Raw genomic sequence first — 26,283 nt, 5'->3', positions numbered from 1 at the left:
AAAGGATTGGTTCAAAATCTGTGTGTGCGAATCTTCAGACATATCCGTCTTGATTTTCAACATTTTAAGCATAAACAGTTCACCGTAAAAAATCCCACGACTGTCCGAAGTTGACAGAGGTCGTGCCATTGCACTTCTTATGCAAGGTACCCCGAAAAATCAGGTCGCTAATAAATTTGGAGTCCATCCATCGAACATTTGCCGTCTCATCCAAAGACTACATGCCACCGGAAGGGTTGCAAATCGTCCCCGAAGCAGTCGCCCTCGTGTGACGACGCGTCGGCAGGAAAGGACAATGCGACTTTCGCACCTACGCAATCGCTTTCTGACGGCCACGGAAACAGCAAGGAACACAATTGGGCGTCATCATGTTCCAATTGATCCAAAGACAGTGCGTACTCGACTGCGTGCCTTCGGTCTAAGACCGCGGCGGCCATATGTTGGACCACAGCTTAATGCGCGGCGACGTGCCAGACGAATGCAATGGCTGAACGCACATTCCGTAAGACGCTTCCCAATGCAACGTTGGAGAAGGGTCCTTTTCTCAGATGAGTCCAGGTTTTTGCTTTACCGGGCAGACGGCCAACGTTGTGTCCATAGACCCCACGAGCGCTATGCAGATGCTTGCGTGATAGAGAATGACCGCTTTTGGGGAGGATCGGTCATGGTATGAGGAGGGATTGCGCATGGTGTCAAGACTGCTCTAGTCGTTATTCAGGGAAATCTCACGGCCGTCCGCTATAGAGATCAAGTCCTATCGCCGCATGTTGTTTCTCTAGTACATCAGTGTCAACTGACGTTTCAGCAGGACAACGCCCGGCCGCATGTAGCGAGGGTTTGCCGTGGTTATATCGCAGCAAACAATGTCCCCACCCTAGACTGGCCCCATACAGCCCTGACCTCTCCCCAATAGAACATTTATGGGACGAGTTGGACAGAAAGATAAGACGTAGGCCGAATCCTCCAATCAACGTCGCTCAGTTGGCGTTGGCGTTGGCGCTGTATGAGGAATGAAATCATATACCAATGATGAGGGTTAATACCCCGGTCAATTCAATGCACAAAAGAGTTCGTGCAGTTACTGCAGCTCGCGGGGGGCACACACGATATTGATGGGTCCAGAACGCACTTCATTTTGAGTGGGGTACTCTTGAATCAACGTCAAATTTGAAAGGTTTACTTAACGGAAACGAACGAAATTCTCGTAGATGACAGAGTGGTCATCTATCTTTCAGTTACAACATAATTACTTTCTAAAACCCTTTTCTATTTCCCGTAGTTGACCTGGAAATTCCTAATTGCATTTCTTTTTCCTCTCAGTATAACAAAAACTATAAGAGACGTCCTAGGTAGATAGATCTCGATAAGAAGTGCAGTGTACGTGAACCTGTACGGGAACCATAACTCTCATTTGCATAGTTAGGAGTTTTCGCCCTATATTACTTTTCATACTTAAATTTAGTTCGGAGCATAACACAAGAACTATAAGATGTATCAACATGAAACTTGGAGCGTTTATTCGGAGAACATCCATCGGTGATACCAATTCTCTTGTCTAACTGGTTGCGATACAAAAAATGCATTGAGTGTTCAATGTCTCGAAAGAGAAAGAGCTAACTTTTACCTGCATCATAACACAGTTATAATTGTACATGAAATAAAAAAAGATTATACTAATAACACATAAGTGAAAAGCACATTTCAATTCAAAATATTTGGGTACACTATAGCCAAATCATGGATAGTCGATCTTCTGATACTAGTCACTGATGCTTAGAGCTGATTTTTTAACAATGGAGGCGACTGTGGAAAAAGTAAAAGTGAGAAGCTAAATGGATGAGGCACTAGCACAAATTATCCAGTATGTATATAGATAATAGATAAGGAATGTATATTCCTGAACCGAGCTTTAACAATACAATTCAACAAATGCCGCAGTTTTTTTTAAACATTCTGAATTTTAGTCAGTAAAATTAATTGCTTAGAATGAATTAACCCATGACACGGATTATTATGTTAAGATGTGTCGTTGCGTGATAAAAGCGATTTACCGGTCAATCTTTTTAGGAATTTAGTAAATTGCGTGATGTCCCTTCCCATCTGTTTATACCAGGTCAGCTTTATGGCTCTGTGTTAACTAGGACTTACTGATTACGTTAGGTTGATTCACCCTGTCTTGGAGTGTAACGCTTTCTTTGTGATTGGCTGGATGAGTGTGTCAGATTGTCAATCTTCAAGTATATGTTATAAGGAGAGAGCCGAAAGTATTTAATATAGGACAACGAATAGTTATAGTTTACGTATATAATCACACATATACACATCGTGACTACAACACACATAGGTTCACATTCCCGCGGACAATAATACTCGGTTAATTTTCAGTGACTACAATACTCTGATCCAGTGGCTACAATACTCTGATCCAGTGTCTACAATACTCAGATCCAGTGTCTACAATACTCAGATCCAGTGACTACAATACTCTGATCCAGTGACTACAATACTCTGATCCAGTGACTACAATACTCTGATCCAGTGTCTACAATACTCTGATCCAGTGACTACAATACTCTGATCCAGTGACTACAATACTCTGATCCAGTGACTACAATACTCTGATCCAGTGACTACAATACTCTGATCCAGTGACTACAATACTCTGATCCAGTGACTACAATACTCTGATCCAGTGACTACAATACTCTGGTCCTTTCCACTTACGAATAAAATGCTGGATTACACAGGCGTGTTCTTTCTGATCCTGAAGATGATCAATCTCTCGTCAGGAGGTATGTAAACCAAATCACAGTCCTTACTATATCGTCATACATCCAGGCTGATGTAGGTATCTCTGTGAATTCACGTCAGCGTAAACACGGGGCAGCGACAAAAGCTGTTGATAAAACCTCTGGCTTAAATGCAATGTGATATCTTGATGATTTCCTCGCTGTTCTCATCTGCCAGACAAACACTTGATTCGCACACATTCGTTTCATGTTAAAATAAATTTTCGTTTATTTTACTTGCAGAACCATGTGCCCATGACGTTAATGTGTTTCAAAACATGTCGGGATACTACGCGGTATGGTCAAAGATTGGACGAGGTTGTGGTGATTTGTGGTTTCGTATTGGTGATCAATCAGATACTCCATTAAGGTCATCACCTACGCTTATAGAATTGGGGAATAATCCAAGAATTATATGTCGGAACTGTAACATTGTCAACATCGATATCGGTAAGGCATGAGACATTTTTAAATATTAAATGATCAAGTTTAAAAGAATAGAATGTTATCATTTGTTTGACATTTCTCTATTTCCTTGTTTTCATTAATTAATTTAGCAAATGTAAAATTCGAAATAAGTATACCGTGTGTTTAGAAGTGTGAATACCTCTACAGTGTGGGGTCTGGTTTGTGTGTGAATCTCTCTACAGTGTGGGGTCTGGTTTGTGTGTGAATACCTCTACAGTGTGGGGTCTGGTTTGTGTGTGAATCTCTCTACAGTGTGGGGTCTGGTTTGTGTGTGAATACCTCTACAGTGTGGGGTCTGGTTTGTGTGTGAATCTCTCTACAGTGTGGGGTCTGGTTTGTGTGTGAATCTCTCTACAGTGTGGGGTCTGGTTTGTGTGTGAATCTCTCTACAGTGTGGGGTCTGGTTTGTGTGTGAATACCTCTACAGTGTGGGGTCTGGTTTGTGTGTGAATCTCTCTACAGTGTGGGGTCTGGTTTGTGTGTGAATCTCTCTACAGTGTGGGGTCTGGTTTGTGTGTGAATCTCTCTACAGTGTGGGGTCTGGTTTGTGTGTGAATCTCTCTACAGTGTGGGGTCTGGTTTGTGTGTGAATCTCTCTACAGTGTGGGGTCTGGTTTGTGTGTGAATCTCTCTACAGTGTGGGGTCTGGTTTGTGTGTGAATCTCTCTACAGTGTGGGGTCTGGTTTGTGTGTGTGAATCTCTCTACAGTGTGGGGTCTGGTTTGTGTGTGAATCTCTCTACAGTGTGGGGTCTGGTTTGTGTGTGAATCTCTCTACAGTGTGGGGTCTGGTTTGTGTGTGAATCTCTCTACAGTGTGGGGTCTGGTTTGTGTGTGAATCTCTCTACAGTGTGGGGTCTGGTTTGTGTGTGAATCTCTCTACAGTGTGGGGTCTGGTTTGTGTGTGAATCTCTCTACAGTGTGGGGTCTGGTTTGTGTGTGAATCTCTCTACAGTGTGGGGTCTGGTTTGTGTGTGAATCTCTCTACAGTGTGGGGTCTGGTTTGTGTGTGAATCTCTCTACAGTGTGGGGTCTGGTTTGTGTGTGAATCTCTCTACAGTGTGGGGTCTGGTTTGTGTGTGAATCTCTCTACAGTGTGGGGTCTGGTTTGTGTGTGAATCTCTCTACAGTGTGGGGTCTGGTTTGTGTGTGAATCTCTCTACAGTGTGGGGTCTGGTTTGTGTGTGAATCTCTCTACAGTGTGGGGTCTGGTTTGTGTGTGAATCTCTCTACAGTGTGGGGTCTGGTTTGTGTGTGAATCTCTCTACAGTGTGGGGTCTGGTTTGTGTGTGAATCTCTCTACAGTGTGGGGTCTGGTTTGTGTGTGAATCTCTCTACAGTGTGGGGTCTGGTTTGTGTGTGAATCTCTCTACAGTGTGGGGTCTGGTTTGTGTGTGAATCTCTCTACAGTGTGGGGTCTGGTTTGTGTGTGAATCTCTCTACAGTGTGGGGTCTGGTTTGTGTGTGAATCTCTCTACAGTGTGGGGTCTGGTTTGTGTGTGAATCTCTCTACAGTGTGGGGTCTGGTTTGTGTGTGAATCTCTCTACAGTGTGGGGTCTGGTTTGTGTGTGAATCTCTCTACAGTGTGGGGTCTGGTTTGTGTGTGAATCTCTCTACAGTGTGGGGTCTGGTTTGTGTGTGAATCTCTCTACAGTGTGGGGTCTGGTTTGTGTGTGAATCTCTCTACAGTGTGGGGTCTGGTTTGTGTGTGAATCTCTCTACAGTGTGGGGTCTGGTTTGTGTGTGAATCTCTCTACAGTGTGGGGTCTGGTTTGTGTGTGAATCTCTCTACAGTGTGGGGTCTGGTTTGTGTGTGAATCTCTCTACAGTGTGGGGTCTGGTTTGTGTGTGAATCTCTCTACAGTGTGGGGTCTGGTTTGTGTGTGAATCTCTCTACAGTGTGGGGTCTGGTTTGTGTGTGAATCTCTCTACAGTGTGGGGTCTGGTTTGTGTGTGAATCTCTCTACAGTGTGGGGTCTGGTTTGTGTGTGAATCTCTCTACAGTGTGGGGTCTGGTTTGTGTGTGAATCTCTCTACAGTGTGGGGTCTGGTTTGTGTGTGAATCTCTCTACAGTGTGGGGTCTGGTTTGTGTGTGAATCTCTCTACAGTGTGGGGTCTGGTTTGTGTGTGAATCTCTCTACAGTGTGGGGTCTGGTTTGTGTGTGAATCTCTCTACAGTGTGGGGTCTGGTTTGTGTGTGAATCTCTCTACAGTGTGGGGTCTGGTTTGTGTGTGAATCTCTCTACAGTGTGGGGTCTGGTTTGTGTGTGAATCTCTCTACAGTGTGGGGTCTGGTTTGTGTGTATGGACCTCTACAGTGTGGGATCTGGTTTGTGTGTGAATCTCTCTACAGTGTGGGGTCTGGTTTGTGTGTGAATCTCTCTACAGTGTGGGGTCTGGTTTGTGTGTGAATCTCTCTACAGTGTGGGGTCTGGTTTGTGTGTGAATCTCTCTACAGTGTGGGGTCTGGTTTGTGTGTGAATCTCTCTACAGTGTGGGGTCTGGTTTGTGTGTGAATCTCTCTACAGTGTGGGGTCTGGTTTGTGTGTGAATCTCTCTACAGTGTGGGGTCTGGTTTGTGTGTGAATCTCTCTACAGTGTGGGATCTGGTTTGTGTGTGAATCTCTCTACAGTGTGGGGTCTGGTTTGTGTGTGAATCTCTCTACAGTGTGGGGTCTGGTTTGTGTGTGAATCTCTCTACAGTGTGGGGTTTGGTTTGTGTGTGAATCTCTCTACAGTGTGGGGTTTGGTTTGTGTGTGAATCTCTCTACAGTGTGGGTTTTGGTTTGGGTGTATGGACCTCTACAGTGTGGCTTTTGGTTTGGGTGTATGGACCACTACAGTGTGGGGTCTGGTTTGTGTGTATGGACCTCTACAGTGTGGCTTTTGGTTTGTGTGTATGGACCTCTACAGTGTGGCTTTTGGTTTGTGTGTATGGACCTCTACAGTGTGGCTTTTGGTTTGTGTGTATGGAGCTCTACAGTGTGGCTTTTGGTTTGTGTGTATGGACCTCTACAGTGTGGCTTTTGGTTTGTGTGTATGGACCTCTACAGTGTGGCTTTTGGTTTGTGTGTATGGACCTCTACAGTGTGGGTTTTGGTTTGTGTGTATGGATCTCTACAGTGTGGGTTTTTGTTTGGGTGTGTGGACCTCTACAGTGTGGGTTTTGGTTTGTGTGTATGGACCTCTACAGTGTGGCTTTTGGTTTGTGTGTATGGACCTCTACAGTGTGGCTTTTGGTTTGTGTGTATGGACCTCTACAGTGTGGCTTTTGGTTTGTGTGTATGGACCTCTACAGTGTGGCTTTTGGTTTGTGTGTATGGACCTCTACAGTGTGGCTTTTGGTTTGTGTGTATGGACCTCTACAGTGTGGGTTTTGGTTTGGATGTATGGGCCTCTACAGTGTTGGTTTTGGTTTGGGTGTGATGTGACACTATCAAGTAGATCACTCTGTTGTTAAACCAGAAATGGTTATATGAACAGGAAGCAGTATTTTACTGTATATAATGTTGGTTGGAAATTTAAAATATGAAAATAATAATTTCCATGAATTTATTGTTGTTTAATTTAGCTTATAACAGGAATTGAGTGTTAAATATGTACATAGTATATTGCACCAAATATGACCTTTACCTGTCCAGCACTGAATAGCCAAGTAGGGACTTATGTAAACAATGGTAGCCAGAATTCATATAAACAAATGTGATGTGTATATATAAACAGTGCAGTACAGTTAGAGTAACGATGATTGTATAATTATAACGTAAAATATTTCAAGGTCATGAGAAAATAATAGTTTAGATAGTGAATTGTATATAGTTGCTTACAGCATTATGAGTATGTAAGGTAAACATGACCGATTTAGCAGATGTTAGGTTCTGCGTAATTGTTAAGTATTTGATTATTATATATGTAAATAGTGACCAATATGCGGTGGGTCTGAAGACTGGTAGTACCAATTGTCATTCCAGACAATAGCTTCCTGGGATTGGGGAATGGACCAATCAACGGTCGTTGCACTAAATGTGCATCCCCAATCCATCAGCACTTATCCCATACACAATAACAAATGGCGCCAAGATTCTGCATTTTGTGTCCAAATCGGTATCATTTTGACAGAATCTTGATATGGTTGGGTCGCCAGGATCAACCATTGTTCTTGAGGAATTTCCACCTGCGGAGTTGTCCGACTTTTGGCTTCCCCTGTAAATACTGGGCAGCTTTCGCTGCTCATTGCACTTGGATCTAGGGATGCCAAAGGGACAACTTCCGGTTGTGGGACTGACTCTACGGAAGCGTGATAGGGAGCGAGCCTTCTTGTGGACTTCACTGTGCTATATAAACAACAAGTAGAAAGGAATTTGGACTTGGCTTTTTCTTCGGGAAACACAACGCGAGCGGGGGCACAGTGGGGTTACAGTACGAATATCTACAGTGTGAGTTTTTGTTTGGGTGTGTTGATCTCTACAGTATGGGTTTTGGTTTGGGTGTATGGATCTCTACAGTGTGGGTTTTGGTTTGGGTGTATGGACCTTTACAGTGTGAGTTTTGGTTTGGATGTATGAACCTCTACAGTGTGTGTTTTGGTTTGGATGTATGAACCTCTACAGTGTGGGTTTTGGTTTGGGTGTATGGACCTCTACAGTGTGGCTTTTGGTTTGTGTGTATGGACCTCTACAGTGTGGCTTTTGGTTTGTGTGTATGGACCTCTACAGTGTGGCTTTTGGTTTGTGTGTATGGACCTCTACAGTGTGGCTTTTGGTTTGTGTGTATGGACCTCTACAGTGTGGCTTTTGGTTTGTGTGTATGGACCTCTACAGTGTGGGTTTTGGTTTGGATGTATGGGCCTCTACAGTGTTGGTTTTGGTTTGGGTGTGATGTGACACTATCAAGTAGATCACTCTGTTGTTAAACCAGAAATGGTTATATGAACAGGAAGCAGTATTTTACTGTATATAATGTTGGTTGGAAATTTAAAATATGAAAATAATAATTTCCATGAATTTATTGTTGTTTAATTTAGCTTATAACAGGAATTGAGTGTTAAATATGTACATAGTATATTGCACCAAATATGACCTTTACCTGTCCAGCACTGAATAGCCAAGTAGGGACTTATGTAAACAATGGTAGCCAGAATTCATATAAACAAATGTGATGTGTATATATAAACAGTGCAGTACAGTTAGAGTAACGATGATTGTATAATTATAACGTAAAATATTTCAAGGTCATGAGAAAATAATAGTTTAGATAGTGAATTGTATATAGTTGCTTACAGCATTATGAGTATGTAAGGTAAACATGACCGATTTAGCAGATGTTAGGTTCTGCGTAATTGTTAAGTATTTGATTATTATATATGTAAATAGTGACCAATATGCGGTGGGTCTGAAGACTGGTAGTACCAATTGTCATTCCAGACAATAGCTTCCTGGGATTGGGGAATGGACCAATCAACGGTCGTTGCACTAAATGTGCATCCCCAATCCATCAGCACTTATCCCATACACAATAACAAATGGCGCCAAGATTCTGCATTTTGTGTCCAAATCGGTATCATTTTGACAGAATCTTGATATGGTTGGGTCGCCAGGATCAACCATTGTTCTTGAGGAATTTCCACCTGCGGAGTTGTCCGACTTTTGGCTTCCCCTGTAAATACTGGGCAGCTTTCGCTGCTCATTGCACTTGGATCTAGGGATGCCAAAGGGACAACTTCCGGTTGTGGGACTGACTCTACGGAAGCGTGATAGGGAGCGAGCCTTCTTGTGGACTTCACTGTGCTATATAAACAACAAGTAGAAAGGAATTTGGACTTGGCTTTTTCTTCGGGAAACACAACGCGAGCGGGGGCACAGTGGGGTTACAGTACGAATATCTACAGTGTGAGTTTTTGTTTGGGTGTGTTGATCTCTACAGTATGGGTTTTGGTTTGGGTGTATGGATCTCTACAGTGTGGGTTTTGGTTTGGGTGTATGGACCTTTACAGTGTGAGTTTTGGTTTGGATGTATGAACCTCTACAGTGTGTGTTTTGGTTTGGATGTATGAACCTCTACAGTGTGGGTTTTGGTTTGGGTGTATGGACCTCTACAGTGTGGCTTTTGGTTTGTGTGTATGGACCTCTACAGTGTGGCTTTTGGTTTGTGTGTATGGACCTCTACAGTGTGGCTTTTGGTTTGTGTGTATGGACCTCTACAGTGTGGCTTTTGGTTTGTGTGTATGGACCTCTACAGTGTGGCTTTTGGTTTGTGTGTATGGACCTCTACAGTGTGGGTTTTGGTTTGGATGTATGGGCCTCTACAGTGTTGGTTTTGGTTTGGGTGTGATGTGACACTATCAAGTAGATCACTCTGTTGTTAAACCAGAAATGGTTATATGAACAGGAAGCAGTATTTTACTGTATATAATGTTGGTTGGAAATTTAAAATATGAAAATAATAATTTCCATGAATTTATTGTTGTTTAATTTAGCTTATAACAGGAATTGAGTGTTAAATATGTACATAGTATATTGCACCAAATATGACCTTTACCTGTCCAGCACTGAATAGCCAAGTAGGGACTTATGTAAACAATGGTAGCCAGAATTCATATAAACAAATGTGATGTGTATATATAAACAGTGCAGTACAGTTAGAGTAACGATGATTGTATAATTATAACGTAAAATATTTCAAGGTCATGAGAAAATAATAGTTTAGATAGTGAATTGTATATAGTTGCTTACAGCATTATGAGTATGTAAGGTAAACATGACCGATTTAGCAGATGTTAGGTTCTGCGTAATTGTTAAGTATTTGATTATTATATATGTAAATAGTGACCAATATGCGGTGGGTCTGAAGACTGGTAGTACCAATTGTCATTCCAGACAATAGCTTCCTGGGATTGGGGAATGGACCAATCAACGGTCGTTGCACTAAATGTGCATCCCCAATCCATCAGCACTTATCCCATACACAATAACAAATGGCGCCAAGATTCTGCATTTTGTGTCCAAATCGGTATCATTTTGACAGAATCTTGATATGGTTGGGTCGCCAGGATCAACCATTGTTCTTGAGGAATTTCCACCTGCGGAGTTGTCCGACTTTTGGCTTCCCCTGTAAATACTGGGCAGCTTTCGCTGCTCATTGCACTTGGATCTAGGGATGCCAAAGGGACAACTTCCGGTTGTGGGACTGACTCTACGGAAGCGTGATAGGGAGCGAGCCTTCTTGTGGACTTCACTGTGCTATATAAACAACAAGTAGAAAGGAATTTGGACTTGGCTTTTTCTTCGGGAAACACAACGCGAGCGGGGGCACAGTGGGGTTACAGTACGAATATCTACAGTGTGAGTTTTTGTTTGGGTGTGTTGATCTCTACAGTATGGGTTTTGGTTTGGGTGTATGGATCTCTACAGTGTGGGTTTTGGTTTGGGTGTATGGACCTTTACAGTGTGAGTTTTGGTTTGGATGTATGAACCTCTACAGTGTGTGTTTTGGTTTGGATGTATGAACCTCTACAGTGTGGGTTTTGGTTTGGGTGTATGGACCTTTACAGTGTGGGTTTTGGTTTGGGTGTGTTGATCTCTACAGTGTGGATTTTGGTTTGGATGTATGGACCTCTACAGTGTGGGTTTTGGTTTGGATGTATGGACCTCTACAGTGTGGGGTTTGGTTTGGGTGTGTTGATCTCTACAATGTGGATTTTGGTTTGTGTGTATGGACCACTACAGTGTGTGTTTTGGTTTGGATGTATGAACCTCTACAGTGTGGGTTTTGGTTTGGGTGTATGGACCTTTACAGTGTGGGTTTTGGTTTGGGTGTGTTGATCTCTACAGTGTGGATTTTGGTTTGGATGTATGGACCTCTACAGTGTGGGTTTTGGTTTGGATGTATGGACCTCTACAGTGTGGGGTTTGGTTTGGGTGTATTGGCTTCTACAGTGTGGGTTTTGGTTTGGATGTATGGACCACTACAGTGTGGGTTTTGGTTTGTGTGTATGGATCTCTACAGTGTGGGTTTTGGTTTGGATGTATGGACCTCTACAGTGTGAGTTTTGGTTTGGGTGTATGGATCTCTACAGTGTGGGTTTTGGTTTGTGTGTGTTGATCTCTACAGTGTGGGTTTTGGTTTGGGTGTATGGACCTCTACAGTGTGGGTTTTGGTTTGGGTGTATTGGCTTCTACAGTGTGGGTTTTGGTTTGGATGTATGGACCACTACAGTGTGGGTTTTGGTTTGTGTGTATGGATCTCTACAGTGTGGGTTTTGGTTTGGATGTATGGACCTCTACAGTGTGAGTTTTGGTTTGGATGTATGGATCTCTACAGTGTGGGTTTTGGTTTGTGTGTGTTGATCTCTACAGTGTGGGTTTTGGTTTGGGTGTATGGACCTCTACAGTGTGGGTTTTGGTTTGTGTGTGTTGATCTCTACAGTGTGGGTTTTGGTTTGTGTGTATGGATCTCTACAGTGTACGTTTTGGTTTGTGTGTATGGAACTTTACAGTGTGTGTTTTGGTTTGGATGTATGGACCTCTACAGTGTGGGTTTTGATTTGGGTGTATGGACCTCTACAGTGTGGGTTTTGGTTTGGGTGTGTTGATCTCTACAGTGTGGGTTTTGGTTTGTGTGTATGGACCTCTACAGTGTGGATTTTGGTTTGGATGTATGGACCTCTACAGTGTGGGTTTTGGTTTGAGTGTATGGATCTCTACAGTGTGGGTTTTGGTTTGTGTGTATGGAACTTTACAGTGTGTGTTTTGGTTTGGATGTATGGACCTCTACAGTGTGGGTTTTGGTTTGGGTGTATGGACCTCTACAGTGTGGGTTTTGGTTTGGGTGTGTTGATCTCTACAGTGTGGGTTTTGGTTTGTGTGTGTTGATCTCTACAGTGTGGATTTTGGTTTGGGTGTATGGACCTCTACAGTGTGGGTTTTGGTTTGTGTGTGTTGATCTCTACAGTGTGGGTTTTGGTTTGTGTGTGTTGATCTCTATAGTGTGGGTTTTGGTTTGGGTGTATGGACCTCTACAGTGTGGGTTTTGGTTTGTGTGTGTTGATCTCTACAGTGTGGGTTTTGGTTTGTGTGTATGGATCTCTACAGTGTGGGTTTTGGTTTGTGTGTATGGAACTTTACAGTGTGTGTTTTGGTTTGGATGTATGGACCTCTACAGTGTGGGTTTTGGTTTGGGTGTATGGACCTCTACAGTGTGGGTTTTGGTTTGGATGTATGGACCTCTACAGTGTGGGGTCTGGTTTGGATGTATGGACCTCTACAGTGTGGGTTTTGGTTTGGGTGTGTTGATCTCTACAGTGTGGGTTTTGGTTTGGGTGTGTTGATCTCTACAGTGTGGGTTTTGGTTTGGGTGTGTTGATCTCTACAGTGTGGGTTTTTGTTTGGGTGTGTGGACCTCTACAGTGTGGGTTTTGGTTTGTGTGTATGGACCTCTACAGTGTGGGTTTTGGTTTGTGTGTATGGACCTCTACAGTGTGGGTTTTGGTTTGTGTGTATGGATCTCTACAGAGTGGGTTTTGGTTTGGGTGTATGGACCTCTACAGTGTGGATTTTGGTTTGGGTGTATGGACCTCTACAGTGTGGGTTTTGGTTTGGATGTATGGACCTCTACAGTGTGGGTTTTGGTTTGGATGTATGGACCTCTACAGTGTGGGTTTTGGTTTGGGTGTGTTGATCTCTACAGTGTGGGTTTTGGTTTGGGTGTGTTGATCTCTACAGTGTGGATTTTGGTTTGGGTGTATGGACCTCTACAGTGTGGGTTTTGGTTTGGGTGTGTTGATCTCTACAGTGTGGGTTTTGGTTTGGGTGTGTTGATCTCTACAGTGTGGGTTTTGGTTTGGGTGTGTTGATCTCTACAGTGTGGATTTTGGTTTGGGTGTATGGACCTCTACAGTGTGGGTTTTGGTTTGGGTGTGTTGATCTCTACAGTTTGGGTTTAGGGTTTACATAGATACAAAATGTGGTTATTAATCTCTTAGTTCATATTTTACCATTTGTGATGTTAATGAGGAAATGTTTTGTTACAGATACGACCACGGTTGCAACTACAACATTCACGAACACGGCTTCGGCGATAAAACCAACAACTCAACTCAACGTATTTGTGACCAAAGAAGGAAGGAGAGCGGAAGATGAATTTCCAATCCTCGCAGTGGTTGTGTCTGCCAGCGGTTTAGTGGTAGTACTGTTTGTCATACTGATAGTGTGTGGTATGAGAAGACGACGGAATCATTCTGGTTTGTGTACTTGCTTGTAGTTACAAAATGTTCAAATAAAAGGTGTGACATGGAATTTTGAGGCGGGAGACATTGTTACATTCTGAGCAAACATCAACAATACATCCCATAGTCCGTATGTGAAATTTGATCTTTGTTTCTGTTTTTAAAAATGTATTTTCTGACAAGTTTGATGTTATGTTGAACGTCATACTCTTATGGCACTTTTCTTTGCCAACAGGTAAGGCAAAAGAAGGGGTGTTGGACAGTACCAGGACGCTGAGACGTGAAGACATAGAGCACAGAGGTAGGTGTATGAAAAACATTCACAAATACTTATGTGTGCTTTGTTACTGTAGCAAGAATAAATGATACCAGAGTGATATTAGTAAAAATGCAACAGCGTAATTTTCCATACACATAGAAAAACCTCCACGTTAGTGGTTATAAGTTACAGGGTTTCTTAACTCCTGATAGAACAACCTCCAAGTTAGTGGTTATAAGTTACAGGGCTTCTTAACTCCTGACAGAACAACCTCCAGGTTAGTGGTTATAAGTTACAGGGCTTCATAACTCCTGATAGAACAACCTCCAGGTTAGTGGTTATAAGTTACAGGGCTTCTTAACTCCTGATAGAACAACCTCCAGGTTAGTGGTTATAATATACAGGGCTTCTTAACTCCTGATAGAACAACCTCCAGGTTAGTGGTTATAAGTTACAGGGCTTTTTAACTCCTGATAGAACAACCTCCAGGTTAGTGGTTATAAGTTACAGGGCTTCTTAACTCCTGACAGAACAACCTCCAGGTTAGTGGTTATAAGTTACAGGGCTTCTTAACTCCTGACAGAACAACCTCCAAGTTAGTGGTTATAAGTTACAGGGCTTCTTAACTCCTGACAGAACAACCTCCAGGTTAGTGGTTATAAGTTACAGGGCTTCTTAACTCCTGACAGAACAACCTCCAGGTTAGTGGTTATAAGTTACAGGGCTTCTTAACTTTTGATAGAACAACCTCCAGGTTAGTGGTTATAAGTTACAGGGTGTCTATGTTGTTATTCGTGGAGGTAGTGCTTTAATGTTGATAAAGGAGACGAAGAAGCTGAATGTTACTAACATGGAAATGAAAGTTAACAATCGATTAATGACATTGATTAAACTATGCAGTATCGACACAGATAAAGACGCTGGTCGTTATGTGTCTGAGTTACCCATAGTCAGGATAATAAATCTTAGCGTGTACATCAGTGACATTAAGGTGTTGTGCTGTGTATTAGCTTCAAAGCCTACTACTTCTTATTGACAAGTAATTTCCCTTTGTTAAGTATCGTTTCCGGAACATAACTTTGCATGTATTTAGTGTAGAATGATGAAAGCTGGTGTATTCACTGGTCATACCATTGAGCATTGTTAAGATTTCATGTTTGGAGCGTAACTGTATTTTATCATTTTGATAGTAAGTACAGTCTTTGTAAACAGTTTAAAATCCTTTAATCTTTAAATTGCGGAATAGCTTCCATACAACTAACAAAAATATTCTTTTATATTTTGACTGCAGTAAACGTAGATGAAACAGACAAAGAAGACGGAACCTATGCTGATATAAATGAAGCTAACCTCTCGCCATCTGTCGATACATCTGTTGTTCCTGGAGATATGTATGCAGTCGTGCATAAGCCTGAAAAGGGTAAGATCCTATCAAACTGAACTGTCTGATAGAGAGAAAGATCTTACTCAACTGTCTGATAGCGAGAAAGATCTTACTGAACTGTTTGATAGAGAATAAGATCAAACTGAACTGTCTTACAGAACTGTCTGATAGACAGAATAAGATCTTACTGAACTGTCTGATAGAGAGTAAGATCTTACTGAACTGTCTGGTAGAGAGTAAGATCTTACTGAACTGTCTGGTAGAGAGAAAGATCTTACTGAACTGTCTGATAGAGAGTAAGATCTTACTGAACTGTCTGGTAGAGAGTAAGATCTTACTGAACTGTCTGATAGCGAGAAAGATCTTACTGAACTGTCTGATAGAGAGAAAGATCTTACTGAACTGTCTGATAGAGAGAAAGATCTTACTGAACTGTCTGATAGAGAGAAAGATCTTACTGAACTGTCTGATAGAGAGAAAGATCTTACTGAACTGTCTGATAGAGAATAAGATCTTACTGAACTGTCTGATAGCGAGAAAGATCTTACTGAACTGTCTGGTAGAGAGTAAGATCTTACTGAACTGTCATATAGAGAGTAAGATCTAACTGAACTGTCGATAGAGAGAAAGATCTTACTGAACTGTCTGATAGCGAGAAAGATCTTACTGAACTGTCTGATAGAGAGAAAGATCTTACTGAACTGTCTGATAGAGAGAAAGATCTTACTGAACTGTCTTACTGAACTGTCTGATAGAGAGTAAGATCTTACTGAACTGTCATATAGAGAGTAAGATCTAACTGAACTGTCGATAGAGAGAAAGATTTACTGAACTGTCTGATAGAGAGAAAGATCTTACTGAACTGTCTTACTGAACTGTCTGATAGAGAGTAAGATCTTACTGAACTGTCATATAGAGAGTAAGATCTAACTGAACTGTCGATAGAGAGAAAGATCTTACTGAACTGTCTGATAGCGAGAAAGATCTTACTGAACTGTCTGATAGAGAGAAAGATCTTACTGAACTGTCTGATAGAGAGAAAGATCTTACTGAACTGTCTGATAGAGAGAAAGATCTTACTGAACTGTCTGATAGCGAGTAAGATCTTACAGAACTGTCTGATAGAGAGAAAGATCTTACTGAACTGTTTGATAGAGAATAAGATCTTACTGAACTGTCTTACTGAACTGTCTGATAGGGAGTAAGATCTTACTGAACTGTCATATAGAGAGTAAGATCTTACTGAACTGTCTGATAGAGAGAAAGATCTTACTGAACTGTTTGATAGAGAATAAGATCTTACTGAACTGTCTTACTGAACTGTCTGGTAGAGAATAAGATCTTACTGAACTGTCTGGTAGAGAATAAGATCTTACTGAACTGTCTGATAGAGAGAAAGATCTTACTGAACTGTCTGATAGAGAGAAAGATCTTACTGAACTGTCTGGTAGAGAGTAAGATCTTACTGAACTGTTTGATAGAGAATAAGATCTTACTGAACTGTCGATAGAGAGAAAGATCTTACTGAACTGTCTGATAGAGAGAAAGATCTTACTGAACTGTTTGATAGAGAATAAGATCTTACTGAACTGTCGATAGAGAGAAAGATCTTACTGAACTGTCTGATAGAGAGAAAGATCTTACTGAACTGTCTGATAGAGAGTAAGATCTTACTGAACTGTCTTACTGAACTGTCTGATAGAGAGTAAGATCTTACTGAACTGTCTGATAGAGAGTAAGATCTTACTGAACTGTTTGATAGAGAATAAGATCTTACTGAACTGTCGATAGAGAGAAAGATCTTACTGAACTGTCTGATAGAGAGAAAGATCTTACTGAACTGTCTGATAGAGAGAAAGATCTTACTGAACTGTCTGGTAGAGAGTAAGATCTTACTGAACTGTCTTACTGAACTGTCTGGTAGAGAGTAAGATCTTACTGAACTGTCTGATAGAGAGTAAGATCTTACTGAACTGTTTGATAGAGAATAAGATCTTACTGAACTGTCGATAGAGAGAAAGATCTTACTGAACTGTTTGATAGAGAATAAGATCTTACTGAACTGTCTGATAGAGAGTAAGATCTTACTGAACTGTCTGATAGAGAGAAAGATCTTACTGAACTGTCTGATAGAGAGAAAGATCTTACTGAACTGTCTGATAGAGAGAAAGATCTTACTGAACTGTCTGATAGAGAGAAAGATCTTACTGAACTGTCTGATAGAGAATAAGATCTTACTGAACTGTCTGATAGAAAGAAAGATCTTACTAAACTGTCTGATAGAGAGAAAGATCTTACTGAACTGTCTGATAGAGAGAAAGATCTTACTGAACTGTCTGATAGAGAGTAAGATCTTACTGAACTGTTTGATAGAGAATAAGATCTTACTGAACTGTCTGATAGAGAGAAAGATCTTACTGAACTGTTTGGTAGAGAATAAGATCTTACTGAACTGTCGATAGAGAGAAAGATCTTACTGAACTGTTTGATAGAGAATAAGATCTTACTGAACTGTCTGATAGAGAGAAAGATCTTACTGAACTGTCTGATAGAGAGTAAGATCTTACTGAACTGTCATATAGAGAGTAAGATCTAACTGAACTGTCGATAGAGAGAAAGATCTTACTGAACTGTCTGATAGAGAGTAAGATCTTACTGAACTGTCTGATAGAGAGTAAGATCTTACTGAACTGTCTGGTAGAGAGTAAGATCTTACTGAACTGTCTGATAGAGAGAAAGATCTTACTGAACTGTCATATAGAGAGTAAGATCTAACTGAACTGTCGATAGAGAGAAAGATCTTACTGAACTGTCTGATAGAGAGTAAGATCTTACTGAACTGTCTGATAGAGAGTAAGATCTTACTGAACTGTCTGGTAGAGAGAAAGATCTTACTGAACTGTCTGATAGAGAGAAAGATCTTACTGAACTGTCTGGTAGAGAGTAAGATCTTACTGAACTGTCTTACTGAACTGTCTGATAGAGAGTAAGATCTTACTGAACTGTCTGATAGAGAGTAAGATCTTATTGAACTGTCTGATAGAGAGAAAGATCTTACTGAACTGTCTGATAGAGAGTAAGATCTTACTGAACTGTCTGATAGCGAGAAAGATCTTACTGAACTGTCTGATAGAGAGAAAGATCTTACTGAACTGTCTGATAGAGAGAAAGATCTTACTGAACTGTCTGATAGAGAGTAAGATCTTACTGAACTGTCTGATAGAGAGTAAGATCTAACTAAACTTTCTGATAGAAAGATCTTACTGAACTGTCTGATAGTGTTACTGATCTGCCTTATATAAAGTGAGATCTTACTGATCTGTGTTACACAGAATAAGATTCCAATGAACCTTTGGATATATATTCTGCTAAATAAAAACAGTGGCAATTATGACAGCCGTGCAACTTGTGCTGACAATATATACATATAATTATACAGGGACAAGGAAGTACTTGAAGCAGTGCTTATTATTAATACAGTGTTTTCTCACGAAAGAGTAGATTAATTAAACTGCATCATACAGCTGTTACGTCCTTCTAGGAGACATCAGTGATGTTCAGGCCTACAGTCTGAAATCCTGAAAGGTGTATGTGGAAAATCCAAAATGATAAAAAATGTGATATTCTAAATGGAGAGGCGTTATGAATCACATAAATTTCATAGTTTTCATATATCATATAACTTTAGAACAGCGTCAAGTACATGTGTTTATTCGGAACCACTATCCAAATGAAGTAACACGTGACATGCATGTTTCGGCAAGCCCCGTCAGCAGTGTCTCCTACCTGTGGTCTAAAAAGACGACAAGAAATATGTTATTCAAACAATCATGTGACGTTGAAAAATGGTCTTTGTAATCTGAGCCAAAGTTGCAAGAGGATTACGCCAAATCTAAAACATGTAAAAAAATCCAATGCTAAACACAGTAACAGAAGATTGCCAACTTACAAAATTTGACTACAAAACATAATACTTCAGTCAACCTAACCAGGTAAAGGGTTAGGGTCAACCTAGGTCACTAAGAGTCTCTGAGTTAAAAAACTTGTCCAACCTTGGAGGCTGCAAGCATGCCAGTTGCAAGGTTACGACCAAACCTGGAGACTGTTAGTTCACCAGTTATGAGCTTACGATCAGCCTTGGGCTGAACATTTACTAGGAACAAGGTTACGCCAGCCTTGGGGCTGGAAGTCTACCAGGAACAAGGTTACGACCAGCCTTGGGATTGGCAGTCTACCAGGAACAAGGTTACGACCAGCCTTGGGACTGGCAGTCTACCAGGAACAAAGTTACCACCAGCCTTGGGACTGGCAGTCTACCAGGAACAAGGTTACCACCAGCCTTGGGACTGGCAGTCTACCAGGAACAAGGTTACGACCAGCCTACTATTTACTATTCATTAGCTTTTTGAAGAAGAGTTTTAAAATCATTCAACATAAAACACAGCCATCATGAATCTTAAATACCGCTGTTAATTTGTGTGTTTTGTTGTCAGCTGGACCTGCTGCCGTTGGTGAGGACCTTGCCGTTGGTGAGGAACTTGCCGCTGACCCCGGGTCAATGTATGCACAGGTACAGAAATCTTCAGACGGTAAGTCACAAAATATTGACACCATAGTAACATCATCCATACATACATCATTTTTCTATTTAAATATGACGCACAAATCTAGTTTCAATCTTTTCTGACGAGACATTTGTGGTATTCGGTAAACGATATAAACATTATGGATATATTTGTTTGGAAGAGTTCGCCATTATGCTGTTAATCCAGACAAAAAGGAAAAAGAAAAAAGTCAATATCTGTGTGTTAAGGAGCGTTTGGATGATTGGAGATTCCAAAGATTTTCATCTTCAAAGAAGAAATATACCAAAACTATAATTTGAAAATCAATAAAATATGTTTATTGTTTCTTTTTTAACCCCTTAACACTTAAACAGTAGATCTGTTGTTTATGTCATTTTAGAGCGAGTAAGTAGTTTTGTGTGTGTTAATATCAGTGTCAACAATGGCATTTACTCTTAAAATCACGTGTCAGAAAAGGTCGATATTTTACAAATTACAAAAATAAGAAAATGAATATTCTTTACATCTCTCTTGAAATACATTGTGTTACAGAATGCATTGTACTGTATGAATTACCCACCTGCTGTAGAAATGTCCTCGGCATACAGGATCAGTGTATGTGTTGGGATCCTGTGGATGTATCCTAAAAGATGACAGTAGGACATTACCCTAGATCGTGTTTTTGTACTTATCAATTATCGTTTACTTAACATACAAAGTGAAGACAATATGAATTCATTTATAGGTAAACAAAGCCTAATTTTGCCAGCGGAAGCCAGCAGGCCGAGTCCACAGGTAAGAAATACTTTGGTGAATATGATGATAAATGGCAGTGTTTACTTGGGGAAATTGCCAAGACATTTTTGTCTTTAGTTGTAAAATTGTCATATACAGTTTCTACAGAATATTGTTGTTCCAACATCAAGCGAGTGATTGAATATTTCAAAGCATGAGGGAGCAGATCAATATATAACCCTAGTGAAATACTAGCCGCACTACACTGCTTGGCTACAGAGAACTTCTCTTTAGATTGATTGGTTGAGTGTCAGACTTGTAAGTCAGGGGTTCGAATCCAAGCGGAGGCATTGGAATAAACAATGGCCTGTGTTACATTAGCGCCGAAGTTCGCCAAAGCCGAGCAGTATATTGTGGGTAGTATTTACCACAGTTGCAAATATTAAATATCTTGTTTTCCTTATCTAGGTTTCACGGTACGAAAACAAGGACGGGCTGATTTATTTGGACGTGGAGATTAACAACACAACGTGTCAGAAAAATATTGACAAACAGTTGTTAAACGAATCACAGAGTGGTTGTCAGTATGCAGAGGTTCGGCACAAGTGATCACGGCTAATAGATATTGGATGTGAAAATTAATTTCTCTTTCTATGACAGGAATAGAGGATTTCTATATAAATATGAATATTCATGGCAAAACAGTATTTCATGTGAAATATAGACTTCATCCAATCTTTAATGTAAATATTTGAATTCGTGTTATGAAATGAATCACCACTATGTTCGAGATATATCTCATTTGCCCCGGACAGATTATGAAAATCAGATCAAGGTTATGTCAGTTAAAACTGAGAATTTTGTAATGATTTTATGTCCCACTTACTTCTGTGTTGACAACTCTGATCGATGCCAAGTACATGCTTTGATATAGTAAAGTGAAAGTACGTCTGATCGTATCTTTCAAACGCATGAAAGACTGGAATATCAGGACGAGTCCAAAATTCAGTCAATTCCCCTCGAGAACTTCGGATGGGATGACCTAGGCTCGGTTATAACTGGAACAAGGACGTTAAGCTCCAAAAGAGAAGGAAAAGATCTGGTGTCTTATGTTCCTATCGACCGCCGGGTGACGACCGTAGAAGTTATGAGTAGCAGTATAGCGTGCATGCAATATAGCAGAGGACTGATAGGGTTTACTGGTGATAAGCCTGAAAGATTGCCTCATCCGCTGTAATTAACGTTGCCTTAGTGAGATAGTCGCTATATGGTTCCTGTGAATTGGTTCCTTAGGCCTAGTTCGAACTACGTGTAGATATTTTCGAGGCGACAGTAAGATTAGTTGCTCAACTCAATAGTTTGCTTGGCTTAGTTCAAACTAAAGAAGTCCCTTCCTGCAACTCTTGTTTGCACTGAATTCCAGTGCAGTTATAAACCATAAGAGTAGGAAACCCCGCGTAACCGGAGTAATTGCTTTAACAACGCTAAATAAGCATATACAGGATCAGAGTTCATTCATTGGTGATGTTTAGTCCCCTTAACCTGTACGTAGTGTAATCCGTGTGTATATAGTGTGTTCCATTCATATGCATATCTGTATATATTTTGCTTCGTCAGTAGTCCCTCAATTCGTCAAGCTGATTCAAATAGATTCCCAGCAAGGTAATCTGGGGCTTGCTCACGTTTCTGACCCACATAACAAATTGTTGATAGGGTTGCACGTTAAAATATCAACATATTTACACAACCATAATTAAAAATTGATTAAAAGAGGGCAACACATGAACAAAAGAAAGGCATGGGAAATCATAAAAAGGACCAAATAAGATCAGGTGTTTCGAAATGGTAAGCGTGTTCAGCTACATCGATGACACCTATCGTTTAAATCTAGGTTGATGTTAGCATGGAATGTGTTCCCTGGTTCTTGATAATGCAACTGCACGGACATCCTCGATACTCCAGAGGTTACGATCACTTTCACTCTCCGCACCCCCTGGAACATGTGATGGCAAAACAGAAGGCACAAACGAAGTAAGTTGATTGGTTTAAGGAGCAAATACTTACCAATCACAGACCGCTCTTTTTTAAGTGTGACGCCAAACATCAAAGTCATTACAATACACCGTTATGTGACCTCGGGATTCGTTTGATGTACATCAAAGAATCAAACAAGTCTTTTTGTCTTGTCCACAAGGTGTCGGACATGGAACCATCAATTTTACCATGACATGTTCTAAGGTTGCAGCAAGCAAACATGACCGTAACCCCTGAAATATCGAGGATGACACAAACTACACAAACAGACATTCAACATAAACTGCCTATCGCACAAAGAAATAGCAACATAATGAGATCTCTCAAAATCATGAATCAGGCGACTTCTTTGATTGTACTTCGTTTTCTTATCAAAATGGCTGTTATTGAATAAAGCTAATTTTCTTATTGAAAAGGACGTGTGTCTCTTTATATGAAAGGTTTAATCCACCGTTGATAGTATCAAGCCAAATGCTTCCGTTTCACACACTCTCTGTGGTAATTTTTCCAGTGATGATTTACAGTATCCGAATTTCACCGTCTATGGCCGACTAAATACGGGATTTACAGTATCCGAATTTCACCGTCTATGGCCGACTAAATACGGGATTTACAGTATCCGAATTTCACCGTCTATGGCCGACTAAATACGGGATTTACAGTATCCGAATTTCACCGTCTATGGCCGACTAAATACGGGATTAACAGTATCCGAATTTCACCGTCTATGGCCGACTAAATACGGGATTTACAGTATCAGAATTTAACCATCTATGGAGGCCTAAATAACGGATTGACAGTATCCGAATTTCACAATCTATGGAGGCCTAAATAACGGATTTACAGTAGCCGAACTTCACCATCTATGGGCGCCTGGATATAGAATTTACAGTATCCAAATTGCACCATATATGACCGCATAGATATAGGATTTACAGTAGCCGAATTTCACAATCTATTGGCGCCTAGATATAGGATTTACAGTATCCGAATTTCACCGTCTATGACCAACTTGATACAGAACTTACAGTATCCGAATTTCACCATCTATGGAGGCCTTAAAAACAGATTTACAGTATCAGAATTTAACCATCTATGGAGGCTTAGATATAGGATTTACAGTATCCGAATTTCACCATCTATGGAGGCCTTAAAAACAGATTTACAGTATCAGAATTTAACCATCTATGGAGGCTTAGATATAGGATTTACAGTATCCGAATTTCACCATCTATTGGCGCATATATATATAATTTACAGTATCCGAATTTCACCATATATGACTGCCTATATATATGATTTACAATATTTTAATATTTTAACATCTAGTTTTTCTATTGCCATGGCAACTATGTTACTGCAAATTTTGATTCCTTTTTAACTTCACTGCTCAGTTGAAAATTACATATTGATAAATGCATAATGGATGAAAGACGATCCCCGACACTTCGTCAAAAGTGACCTAATTTAACATCGAAATAACAAACTAGCTTTCTTTTTTTAAATCTTTATTCAATTTTAGCTTATAAAGATACATGAATGTAAACATTCACATGATTCAATTTCAACATACAACCGGTATGATAGACGAGACAACAGATCTTTATACAAGATATTGTGATTTTTGACAGGTGAGATGGGCGGAGTCATCCAGTCCAACGCTTTTTCATACAAATACATGCACAAATAGACCCAAATACAGTGTTATTTCAACAGTTAATTCATCGTGATGTTGGTATGAAATACTTTAATGCGGGTTGTATCCCTTTTAAACAAGACAATTTACTGACACCATATAGTCGTCATATTTTCATTTTCCCTCAAAAACTTGCATGTTTATATCAAAAGAACAATGGATAGTATGGACTCCTTTAAAACACTATGAAGTTGCTGAGCGAATTTCATGCCAATTCGGTCTAGTGTTCAGTGGGTTTACGTACACTAGTTGTACACATGTTTGGCGTGCGTCTGTGTGTGTAATGGCATGTGTTGTGTACATGTATTGTTGCTGACCAGTGATTTGCCTATGTAAACAGATGGCTATAACAATATGTAAGACAGAAAACAGAACAAAAGTTATATAAAAGCACATACAGAAATCTTACAGTGAACACAATGACCACGGCCCTGTTGATGGACATGTAAGCTATGACCAGTACACGATTATTTATAGACAGACCAGCGTATCCTTCAAATATGTAACCCGTATAAAAGTGTAGCCCTGTACAAAACAGTGACGTCACCTGATCCAAACCTACAGATCAATAATCTTGTGTATATATGTAATTATTAGAAAGATATACATGTATGGCTGGTAATTTTCAGATATAATACAGAAACAATGGAAAAGATAATGTATTTTTTTAACAAATGTGTTTACATGAAGTGCTCCCCTCCTCCCCATACCCAGCCTTCCCATTAGGTTCATCAGTAACTAATTCATAATCCTTTGATAAATTCATCCAAAAAAGCACAAAAAGAATATCACAGCTTATGTTTGGCATAAAAAAATGACATTTAAAACAGATGAAGCAAATAATGAGTCACTTAATCTAATTAGCATTACAAAGTCTTAATCAGGAAACAGGAGATTTCAACTGTTATACTTCACGATATATTTTTGCAAGACAAGCAATATGTCATCCAGATTTTTGCAGTCAATTCACAAAATATCTTAACACAACTGCAATTTTAAAAATCAGCGATCCTTCACAGTGAATATAAGCACAGGATGTGATTCCTGTGTGTCTTTAAGGGAGCAGAACTAACACATCCAGGCTTGATTGCAATATATAGTTGTGTTTTGATAGGACAATGATGTTTATTAAAAAACTAAATCACCATCGAAAGAAAAGACCACATTACAGAGGCTTTGTCCTAAAATTTCTTTTACAAAAGAAAACATGATTAATGTAATAATACAAATATAACACAGCCTTCAATGTCAATACATTGACAGTTTTACCTGATACCAGCATACCTCATTATCAACAATAGTCACTCCTACTAGAAACATAAACACACCCAATGAAAAATTTTGGCAATTAAAAATATGAGTTAAAATAGATAAGATTAAAATTACAGTATGGAGTCAACTGACAACTAGACATCTATACTGCAAAGATTATCAAACAAAATCGGCTTAATGATGAGGTATATAGTATTCAGATCAGCAATCATTTTCATGTATATTTTACTGGCCATTAAAAAAAGGGTATTTTTTCAAAGATTGCATACAGCACGTTATATGAAACTTTATGGCTGTTTGTTTTTGACATATTTGTGTGGCTGTACCTTGAGAGAAGCTGATCCTTTCATTGTGGAAGTAGACAACATATACAGTGAAATGGACACCATAAGTTACAAGGAAACAAATATCTATCAATGAAATAAATGTAAGTCAGCTTGGTCATGTGACACATGAAATACATCATGTGATCCTGACCAAGATTACATGACACAACAGGATGATTTCTATTGGTGTATAGCAACCTTGATAGACTGATGATAATATTATGTGTGATGTATATAAGTTCATCAATACATTTTCTGCATGCAAAATACAGTGTAAACATTGTAAAATACATATACGCCATCATATACATTATATACAGTGTACACAATAATATCTCCAAATGATATAGATTGTAAGCTAAAACCAATAACGGTCAACGAAAATGATGGCAAAGTATACCTCAAGTATCCACAAACATTTCTGACAACGGTTTTTTACCTTGTTTTTTCTACATGTAAAATCACATGGCAAATAAATAAAACAACCATACAAAAGCTCATGGTTTATGTAATAGGACGAGTCATTGATGGA

The 26,283-nt window shown here is 40.0% G+C and overlaps 1 protein-coding gene across 1 annotated transcript; it reads left to right on the top strand.

The window, feature by feature from the left end:
- Positions 1–2,351: 2,351 nt before the first annotated feature.
- LOC132561280 (uncharacterized) lies at positions 2,352–22,872 on the top strand. The gene is made up of 8 exons (XM_060226006.1): positions 2,352–2,792; positions 3,033–3,239; positions 13,286–13,495; positions 13,716–13,781; positions 15,031–15,159; positions 19,617–19,712; positions 20,434–20,483; positions 20,892–22,872. Exons 1-8 carry the CDS (start codon positions 2,732–2,734, stop codon positions 21,030–21,032), a joined length of 960 nt encoding a protein of 319 aa, XP_060081989.1. The 5' UTR covers positions 2,352–2,731; the 3' UTR covers positions 21,033–22,872.
- Positions 22,873–26,283: the final 3,411 nt, after the last annotated feature.

The sequence above is a fragment of the Ylistrum balloti genome, unplaced genomic scaffold, assembly GCF_031769215.1.
Source record: "Ylistrum balloti isolate Yb309-2 unplaced genomic scaffold, AGI_CSIRO_Ybal_v1 Utg371186, whole genome shotgun sequence".
NCBI lineage: Eukaryota > Metazoa > Mollusca > Bivalvia > Pectinida > Pectinidae > Ylistrum > Ylistrum balloti.
Note: the sequence above shows the minus strand (reverse complement) of the source record. Positions and strands in the feature narration are given on the sequence as shown.